General features: G+C 38.8%; 1 protein-coding gene across 3 annotated transcripts; it reads left to right on the top strand.

The window, feature by feature from the left end:
• Positions 1–725: 725 nt before the first annotated feature.
• Positions 726–10189, top strand: LOC127938779 (serine/threonine-protein kinase STK11). Of its 3 annotated transcripts, none has more exons than XM_052535646.1 (11): positions 726–892; positions 2082–2708; positions 4400–4483; positions 4990–5079; positions 5203–5335; positions 5658–5794; positions 6029–6156; positions 7064–7121; positions 7733–7923; positions 8155–8394; positions 9793–10189. In XM_052535646.1, the coding sequence occupies exons 2-10, from the start codon at positions 2422–2424 to the stop codon at positions 8364–8366; spliced, it is 1320 nt and encodes a 439-aa protein (XP_052391606.1). In that variant the 5' UTR covers positions 726–892; positions 2082–2421; the 3' UTR covers positions 8367–8394; positions 9793–10189. The 3 variants fall into 3 exon arrangements, with proteins under 3 accessions (XP_052391606.1, XP_052391614.1, XP_052391623.1); XM_052535654.1 differs by having other exon boundaries at positions 729–896; XM_052535663.1 differs by lacking the exon at positions 726–892 and adding an exon at positions 990–1191.
• The last annotated feature ends 470 nt before the right edge of the window (positions 10190–10659 follow it).

The raw sequence follows: 10659 nt of genomic DNA on the forward strand, positions 1-10659 counted from the left end.
CAGCTTTACATTAATAAAATGTAAAATAATGTTTCAAAATGTATTTTAAATAAATTGTAAAGCAGTAGCTAGAGGACAACACTCATATGGCAAAAGTTAAATAATAATAATAATAAAAATGTTTTAATTTTAAATAGATTTTTACAAATATAAAAAAGGGCCAAAAAACACATAATTTGTCAAATTTACGTTAATATATTTTCTGCCACTATTGTTTGTGGGTATTTTTAGAAATATCTATAAATATATAGGCCCAACTGTAAGATCGCAAATGTATTTTCTTGCCCTAAAACACATTTTGAAATATATTTAAGTATATATGAAGGATGAAACTCAATATATTTTAGATTTCAAAAATATATATTCATTGAGTCGCACTGTTTACGACATATATGTAAAATATTTATTTGTCAGGGGGGAAAATACGATTAGCATACGCTTATAGTTGCTACGATTATGAGCTTAATAGGATCGAAGCGTTGTGTTTATGTCATAGACTGTATAAAAACAGGTTTATGTGGTGAGTTTATTCACAATATTGGCTCAAGCTTATTATAATTGCATGCAAACGCATTCAATGTTTCCGTGGGAAAATGTATAATATATTTCGGTTATATTAATTGTGTTACATAAATATAATATATCATGTAAATGCAGGTGGGAAGCGGTGAAGTTTTGCGCCGCGCGTGCTCGAGACTGCCGACGGGCGCGTGCACGGCTCTGCGCATGCGCGGTGAAGCAAGGGGAGGGAAGTAAACAAGATGGCAGCAGCCTTGAAGCAGCAGCGGCTGTGAGGAACAGATGTGAGAAAATAAGAGATTTAGGAGCAGAAGCGGAGTAGAAGCGTGTGTCTCCGTCCCTCGTCGAGTCGAGCCGGTGTCCACAGCCTCAGGTCGGTGAGTTTGTCCCGAAGTGTCTGTCAGAGAAGAGCGTTAGCCGCCGCTAACCGAACACACTCATCACCGTCGACACAAACCGCGCGTTCCCTGACACACACACATACACACATACACACACCCCGATGTTTCGGTGTATGAGCTGGTCTGACGCCGGATAGATCGCGGTCTGACTCCGGATTGTGTGTTTGTGTGTCTCTGGTTTAATATTAGCACTCAATCACAACATCACTGTGCTATCAGACGACTAGACTGTGCTACTTTATGATTACATCATACTTCAACAAATACTGTGGTAACTCATACTAATTCATATATATGTGTGTGTGTGTGTGTGTGTGTGTGTGTGTGTAAAGTGGTTTTCAGTTCTGTGCTAGTTCCCTCAGTGTGGATCATTAGTGATCATTTGAACACGTCCCTCGAGTCATTTACTGTAAACACAGACCCTCATCAGCTGCTGGAGACCAAGGGTTAGTTAGTTAGTTAGTGGTTAGTTAGTTAGTGGTTAGTTAGTTAGTGGTTAGTTAGTTAGTGGTTAGTTAGTTAGTGGATGGTTAGTGTCCTTCTCTACACCTGTCAGATCAGTTTTAGTTATGAAGCACTTTTCAGAGGAGCTTTACAGAAATCATGATGTTGACAAATGTCAGTTTTTAGAAGTTATGTGTCCAAAATTACAACAATTCTGAAATTTTATAATACATTTATGAATTTACTGTTTTTGTTTACTTATTTATTGAATTTGTGTATTGTGTTTATTGTTTGATATATTATATATATATATATATATATGTAATTAAAAAAATTTTTTTTATGTCTTTTATATATTTTTAATGTTTCTATTTAGCGTTTTGTATATTTTCTAATTTTTATATATATTTTTTATTTATTTTTTCTTCTTTTTTTGCAGTTATTATTACTTTTATATGGATCTTTTTTCATCCATGTTTGTTATAATGTCAGTTTTATGTTTTTGCACTTAAAGAAACTGGTAATTGTTCATACCTTATAATTGCGTTGCTCAGATTAATAAAGTTACATTTGTGACGACAGAAGCGATGAAGCAGTATCTGTTCATATGAGTGTGAGGAGAGACGAGATCTTGCAGTGTTTATATGATCGATGAGTGTGTGACAGTTACACTTCATAATCATAATCCCTGATTAATCTCCGAGTCGTTTCTCGTAGGTGTTTTGGATCTCGGTCATGGATTTCCCATAATGCCGAATTGAAATCGGTAATCGTTCCCATGCTTCCGGAGACGATGCAAGGTTTCCTGCTTCTCTGCGACTGAAGTTCTGGTTTTCGGGTGTTTCTGCAGAGATGTGCAGAGCTCCAGAGATCCCCAGCGTCGGCTAATAAAGCCTCCCGAAACCACACCAGCGGACGCTCAAAGACTGGTTTGTTTTAGGTGATTGTTCGTGATGCCAGTTGACTGATCTACACAATCTGAACTGCTCCTCCGTTGCTTCGGAATACGAATCTTCCCGTCGGGCGTTTGGATCGTCGGAGGGCGAGCGAGAGGAAGATGAGTGTGGGTGGAGAGCTCCAGCATCTGGAGTACCTGACGGAGAACGAGCTGATGGGGATGGACACCTTCATCCACCGCATCGACTCCACCGAGGTCATCTACCAGCCCCGACGCAAGCGTGCCAAGCTGATCGGGAAGTACCTGATGGGAGATCTGCTCGGGGAAGGCTCCTACGGGAAGGTCAAGGAGATGCTGGACTCGGAGACTCTGTGTCGCAGAGCCGTTAAGATCCTGAAGAAGAAGAAACTCCGCAGGATTCCCAACGGAGAGGCCAATGTGAAGAAGTAAGAGCTGCTGGCTTCCTTTACCTTTGAGTTTGAACACCAACATGAGTCAAAATCAACTTGATTTCTATTTAGAATAATAGATCAAGATTTATAAAATATAAAAATATTTTTACTTATTTATTATTTTATGTAATATAGAGTACATTTTTATTAGTATTATTATTTATAAAATAAATTATTTATAAAAAATAATTTAATGTATTTATAAATATGTTCAAATTTATTTATTTTTTTATTTATAAAAATTGTACTTTTATTTAACAAAAAATAATTTAATAACAAATATTTGTATTTCTAAGAATGTTTAATTAAAATATATTTTATATTCTATTTTAGATTTAATTAAACATGATTTTAATTTTTTTTTTCATATTTAAATGTTTTGGATAATAGATACATATTTATAAAATATAAAAATGAAATGAAAATCTTTTTACTTATTAAATATTTGTATGTAATATATTGTTATTTATTTTTATTATTTACTTTTATTATTATTTATAAAAAGTTCATTAAATGTATTTATAAATATGTATCTATTAAAATATATTTAAATAAAATGTTCCTTTTTAAAAAAAAAAAATAAGAACAAAATATTTATAAGCATGTTATCTTTTATTTAAAATAGATTTTATATTCTACAATTATTTTTAGATTTAGGTTTAGTTAAACATAATTTTAATATTCTTTTACACTTTTATTTAATATTTAAATATTTTTTGATTTTTTTATATATATATATATATATATATATATATATATATATATATATATATATATATATATATATATGCAAATTTATTTATGAAATATTTTATTATTTATGAACATTGTTAAATTTTATTTCTTAAGTTTATTAAATTTATAAAATATTATTATGTATTGCAATCTATTTTATCTATTCTATTGTATTTATAAACTAATATATTATTTAAAAATATTTTTTAATTTAAGAAAATATTATAGTTTAATATAGTTTAAGAACACTTTGTTTTATTAAATAAAAGTATTTCTATTGTAAAATAGTATATTCTATTTTATATTTAATTATACAACTTTGTGTTTAATTTTTTTTTTTTTTTACATTAAGTACTATTTTAATAAATTTTTGTCTTCACAATCTTGCATCTTAATATAATAACTTCCCTTCTGTGCTGGTCAGTGTTAGAACCAGTCTTTCAAAGCTGTGAGAAAGTCCAGTCCTGCAGCGGTTCTTCTGTTCTTCACTGATCGTTCTGTTTCACTCGTCTGGTTCGTTCTGCGCTGTGTGAAATATCATCTCCATCTCTTTAATCACACAGAGCACTTAAATTAATTAAAATAATGTGCAGTGAAGCTGCGGGCTTCTGCTTTAAATAGACGAGAGCTTTTGGAGCCGCTTCGAAACCCTTGTGTGCTGTGTTTGGTCTTCTGCTTGAGACTCTGTTAAACTCTGATTAGTTCACGTGTGTGCACCTGCCCTACATAGACAGCACCTGAGAAGCAGCATGCAGTGCACATTTATTAGGGGAATAAATCAGACATTGATCACAATACGATCTGACTTTGATTCACTGAAGATACTGCGATCGATAGATATCAATATATGTTGTCAAAACCAAAATAATGTTTGTGTCAGTCTGTTGTAGCTCAGTGATGTGTGTGTGTGTGTGTGTGTGTGTGTGTGTGTGTCTTGTGTTGTCCTGCAGGGAGATTCAGCTGCTGAGACGACTGCAGCACAAAAACATCATCCAGCTGGTGGATGTGCTGTACAACGAAGAGAAGCAGAAGATATATCCTTTCCACCGGCCGCACTGAGAGAGTGTGGATGCTCTGCAGTGAATGGGTGCCGTCAGAATGAGAGTCTGATAAAAACATCCCAATAATCCACAGCACTCCAGTCCATCAGTGAACATCTGGAGAAGGTTCAGATCTGTTTAATCGCTGCTTGATCTGTGCAGATTTCTCTCCTGATTCAGACCAGAACACTTTTTCACTGGAGGAAGTGTTATTATGATTATAGACTCTATGTGTTTGAGTTAAAATCATCTTAATGCTGGATGTGTTTCAGGTTTTGTCTTCTCCAGATGTTCACTGATGGACTGGAGTGCTGTGGATTATTGGGATGTTTTTATCAGACTCTCATTCTGACGGCACCCATTCACTGCAGAGCATCCATTGAGGATTAGATTAGTTTCTAGCTATTATTTCAGCTTCATTAATTGTCAGTGATAGTTGTTGATGCTGAGGCTGTGTGAAGCTGAATCTGAGTGTGTTAACCCCTTGACCGCTGCTGCACGTATATGGTGATGGAGTACTGTGTCTGTGGGATGCAGGAAATGTTGGACAGCGTTCCAGAGAAGAGATTTCCAGTGTTTCAGGCTCACGGGTGAGACACACACACACACTCTCACACACTCTCGCACACACACACACACACACACACACTCTCGCACACAGAGCTTCAGCTGGTCTTTCACACACAGCTGTCTCTCTGTGGTTCTTCTCTCAGGTACTTCTGTCAGCTTCTGGACGGTCTTGAATACTTGCACAGTCAGGGAATCGTACACAAAGATATTAAACCAGGAAACTTGCTGCTGACCACAGACGGGGCGCTGAAGATCTCTGACCTGGGAGTAGCAGAGGTGAGACGCCCGTCTGCGTTTAATCAGCACCCTGAGCTCGTTTAACTGATTAACCCCGTGCATCCTGATCTGTGTCCCTGCACTGTGTGGGTCACAATGATACATTTCTCTTTGATGCCAAAAATCATTAGGATGTTACGTAAAGATCATGTTCCAGGAAGATATTTAGTAAATCTCCTACCGTAAATATATCGAAACATCATTTATGATTAGTAATATACATTGCTAAGAACTTGATTTGAACATTGTGATTGGAGGCTTGTGAAGATCATTCCTCCGCTGAGGAACAGTGAAAGTAAAGCTTCTGACCTCTGACCCCCAGGCGCTCCACCCGTTTGCGGAGGACGACACGTGTCGGACGAGTCAGGGGTCACCAGCGTTCCAGCCTCCAGAGATCGCCAACGGCCTGGACACGTTTTCGGGGTTCAAGGTGGACATCTGGTCTGCTGGGGTCACACTGTGAGTTCCTCCAGACTCTGACCTTCAGGAAGAAACATCAGCTCGAGCATCACATCACACACACACACACAGTTTATGGAGAAAGGAGAAAGAGAGAGAATGTGTTTATTACTAGTAGAGCAGATGTAGTGACTGTGGTGTGAGTGGAATTAAAGTGAGCAGATCAGATCGATTAACGACAGCTCTGTCTTCAACACATTATAAACCATCATCACTGAGCGTGTCTCCTCACAGATACAACATCACCACGAGTCTGTACCCGTTCGAGGGGGACAACATCTATAAGCTATTCGAGAACATTGGGAAGGGGGACTACACGGTTCCTGAGGAGTGCGGCCCGCAGCTGTCCGACCTGCTGAGAGGTGAAGTGTGTGTGTGTGACGTCTGAATGTGTAGATCATCTTTATATAATACTGTGTCAGAGACTGTTTCAGTGGACAAACTATGGATGAAACATGCAATGATTACACTACTTTTAAAGCATCATTTGATTTAATCAGTAGGACTGTGTATTATTCACATGGGGACATATAGCATTAACCCTACAGTTACTATTTTAACCTGACATTTTAATAACATTTATCCATTTGAGCTCACAATTTAGATTTTTTTTTTTTCTTACAAATGCGAGTTTTTATCTCATAGTTCTATTTTATTACTTGATTCAACTCAACAATTGCAAGTTCGTCAATTCTGAGGGGAAAGAAAGTCAGAAGTGTGGGTTTATAAAAGCGAGAACGATGTTTCTTACCAGAACTGTGAAATACAGTCTTGGAATTTAAACAAAAAAAGTCACAAATATTTAATATAAACTCAAAATCACCTTCTTTATTCTTTATTACATTCACCACTGTTTGCAAACACAGAGTAAATGCATCAAATGAAATTAAAATTGAGCACATTTATGTAATGAAGTGTCCTGTATCATCTTGTGCAGATCAGCTGTGTTTCATTGCTGTGCTGTAGTTCATAGCTTTGACCTTTAGATGGCGCTGTGAGATTTATATTCAGCACTGATGCTGGATCTGCAGCTCAGAGAAAACACACACACACACACACACTCTCACACACTCTCTCACACACTTATACAATATTCACATTTTTAAGTACGTAATCCAAGCATACGTGTATAAAAATTTCCAATTGCTAGCTAAGCTGGTTAATGAACGGTGCTTTAATATGTTTATCATATGTACTAGCATCTTCACTGTCTGCGCATGATTCGACCCTCAGCGTCCGTTCCTTCATCTGAGCTGCTTTTATCCGCAGGGATGCTGGAATATGATCCTGTCAAGAGGTTTTCAATACAGCGCATCAGACAACACAAGTGAGTAAGATAACCGATAACAACACGATGAAGAACAGTAGAGGTTCTCTTCAGCTTGAGATGTGAAACGATCTCCGCTTCTGGAGACACTCGATTCTGTTCCAAACTTGAGTCAGATCATTAGGGAGTGGGAGGAAGAGGAAGTGAGGATAGTGAGAGTGGGAGAGATGAGCTAGAAATAAACCTGGCCTGGATCTGAGATCTTCATCCAGCAGCGCACGAGGAAACTGATGCGGTTTCCATGGATACGGAAGTGTTCATGAGCACGTGCACTAATGAAGTTTGAGCTGACCTGAGATCATCATATTATTCTGATTTCTGAAGATCATGTGACACTGAAGACTGGAGGAGTGATGCTGGAAATACAGCGGAGCATCACAGAAATACATTACACTTTAACACAGATTCACACAGAAAACAGATGATTTACATCAGAATAATATTTATCTATTTTGACTGTATTTTTGATCTATCTAAATATATTGTGTTTGAATTGTTACATTGTTTAAATAATGGAAAAGGTTTCTTCTGGTTTTAGTAAACTTTAATGACTCTGCTCCAGATGATGTCATCACGATCGGTCTCTCAGGTCACTTCCTCTTCCTGTTTAGCTGGGTGCGTAAGAAACACCCCCCCACGGAGCCTCCGGTGCCCATCCCCCCCAGCGCAGAGACACGTGACCCCTGGAGGAGCCTGACGGTGATGCCGTACCTGGAGGATCTGCACGGTTACACTGAGGACGAGGACGAGCTCTTCGATGCTGAGGATGACATCATATACACTCAGGACTTCACTGTGCCAGGTGAGGGGGCGGGGCTTACTGAGCACACTGACTCCGCCCACATCTACATTTCAGCACCTTGGTAGTTTAAGTTTGTAAAAATGTTATAAAATTAGATTTTGTGTGTGGGTGTGTTTTTATTAAAATTAAATATTATAGTTAAAATAAAAAATTCAACTTTTAATATTAAAAAGTGGCAGTGTCTGTGATGTCCCTAACGCTCCCGGTGTGTGTGTGTGTGTGTGAGAACAGGGCAGGTCCCAGAGGATGAGGAGGAGGATGAAGAAGAGCGTTCTCCGGAGCGCACCTGTGCCGTGGCCAAACCGGTGTGTGTGAACGGGACGGAGTCGGCCGCACTGAAGCCCAAATCCGAGCGGCGCTCCAGCTCTTCCTCCAATCCCTCCAGGAAGGGCCTCTCCGCCGCCAGCAAGATCCGCAAGCTCTCCACCTGCAAGCAGCAATGACCCGCTGCACACCTGCACCTCTGTACAGGTGACACTCCTGGTGTGAACAGATGCTCGGGTTATGAACACTACCAGACAAGAGTTTGGGATGAAAGAGCTTCGTCTGCTCAGCTAGTCTGCGTTTATTTGATCAAAATACAGTAAAAATTGTGAAATATTATTATAATGTAAAACAGCTGTTTTCTGTGTTAAAGGTCACATTTTTTATTTTTAAACAGTATTTTTCACACAATTCACCTCTCTGTATACCGCTGTCTTCACTGTCATATAAACGTGCTGATGACTTCCTCCTATAAAGTCCATCTTCAGAAATACATGAGTTCTGATTGGGCCAGCAACATTTACACTAAATTAAATTACACTTTAACACAGATTCACACAGAAAACAGCTGTTTTACATTGCCATAATATTTCACAATTTTTACTGTATTTTTATTCAGTAAATGAAGCCTTTTGACCAGTAGTGTCCTCTAATATATCAGTGTCTGATGATGTCACTAATGATCAGCAGTGAACTGAGGATGATCAGTGTTATCCAGTGAGACAGGAAGTGTGTGTGTGTGTGTGTGTGTTCAGGGTGGGGTTCCTCTCATGCTGATGAGATGCTGCAGTGAATGTGATGACTCAGTCTCCCTCCATCACTTCACCTCTCGGGTGACTCAGACTCCTCTCTCTCTCCCTCTCTCTCTCTCTCTCTCTCTCTCTCTTGCTCTCTCTCTCTCTCTCTCTATCTCTCTCTCTCTCTCTGATGGAGTGAGTGACTCAGACTCTTCTCTCTCTCTCTCTCTCTCTCTCTCTTGCTCTCTCTCTCTCTCTCTCTATCTCTCTCTCTCTCTCTGATGGAGTGAGTGACTCAGACTCTTCTCTCTCTCTCTCTCTCTCTCTCCGTGTCTATATTTAGCTCGTTCTTCTTCAGTTCTGCTCGATTGGATGCAGTTGGATGGAAATCGGTTTACTCTTTCATCTCGAAACATGAGGAAATCGCATAAAGTCACACAGTGTAACGAGAACGGCACTTAATTTTCGCACGTTGAAAAATAAATACCTCGTGTTGTGTCATTCATGTTTACACACTGCCTCCGAAACTTTCGTCTGACAGGAGAAAAAAATTGTGATCAGGTTCAATCCTCTGCGTTTTCACCTCCGTAGCATGCATTTTGAAGGGAAAGGATGGTGAATACAAAAAAAAACTGGAAGAACGCATGCGAAAATTTGGGAGTCAGTGTGCAAAGAGCGTTACTGTGTGTGTGTGTGTGTGTGTGTGTGTGTGTGTGTGTGAGTGTGTGTGTGTGTGTGTGTGTGTGTGTGCGCTGATGTCCCAGCAGCTGCTGTGGGGTTAATAACAGTCCCTCACACTCATTATCTGAACGAGACGATTGCTCATCAGCGCCGAACTGTGATGTGTTTCCTCTTCTCTTCTCTGCAGGTTTATGTTGTTGTTTCCCAGCAGTCAGTACTGAACGCTGTTCCCGACGCACACTTCGCCATGATGATGATGATGATGATGAAGATGATGATGAACTAACACACAGTGCCAGGACTTTATCTGGGACGGACCGATTTGACTTGAGAAGATGTTTCCCCTCGGTTCTCTCTCCCTCTCCGATCGTCTGACCCGACCTCCTTTAGTTTAGACTCCGGTCACTGACTGCAGTGAAGGAAGCTGATGGTGGATCAGGTCTCGTAGATGATGTTTAAACTGCATGCTGTGCCACAGCGGACGGAGAGATGCTCGCGGTTCATTTCCCCATTTGGTTTTTGGTTTGGTTTTTCCCCATAAATATTTTTTAAGTATTATTTATATAAAATACATCCCAACTGAAGCTGAGCTCGTGGTCTTTATTTGCTTGTGTTTGACTGAGAGAAGTGCAGTGTATGGACATTCATCTTTTATTACCGTTTCTCCACGGAATAAAAACTAATATACAAATAATAGCATCGTTTTATCTCACAATTCAGACTTTGTTTCTCGTGGAGTTGCAAGAAAGAAATTCTGAATTTTGAGATATGAATCCGAATTTGTAATTGCTTGGATATAAATCAGAATGACTCTCCATCCAGTGACAAACAACCAGGTGTAACAAGAAATCTGCAAATATTGCATTGTAATAATTATGAAAAGTTAATAATTACGATGCATTACAATGTACATTATAAATACCTTTGTTGCATTATGCGTAAAGGCTTGCAGTAAGATCAAAGGTTCTGTCATAATTTCCTTTGAAATGCACTTTTTTCTTCTGTGCAACACAGAGGAGATGTTGCTTTTTGTGACATTTTGGAGTTTGGTGTC

Source organism: Carassius gibelio, chromosome A2, assembly GCF_023724105.1.
Source record: "Carassius gibelio isolate Cgi1373 ecotype wild population from Czech Republic chromosome A2, carGib1.2-hapl.c, whole genome shotgun sequence".
Lineage (NCBI taxonomy): Eukaryota > Metazoa > Chordata > Actinopteri > Cypriniformes > Cyprinidae > Carassius > Carassius gibelio.

Bases quoted from the DNA above. Each gene is read 5' to 3' on its own strand.
- LOC127938779 (XM_052535646.1), top strand. From the start codon at position 2,422: ATGAGTGTGGGTGGAGAGCTCCAGCATCTGGAGTACCTGACGGAGAAC. The intron at 5,336-5,657 runs GTGAGACGCCCG...TCTGACCCCCAG, and splicing joins CTGACCTGGGAGTAGCAGAG to GCGCTCCACCCGTTTGCGGA. The intron at 5,795-6,028 runs GTGAGTTCCTCC...GTCTCCTCACAG, and splicing joins TGGTCTGCTGGGGTCACACT to ATACAACATCACCACGAGTC.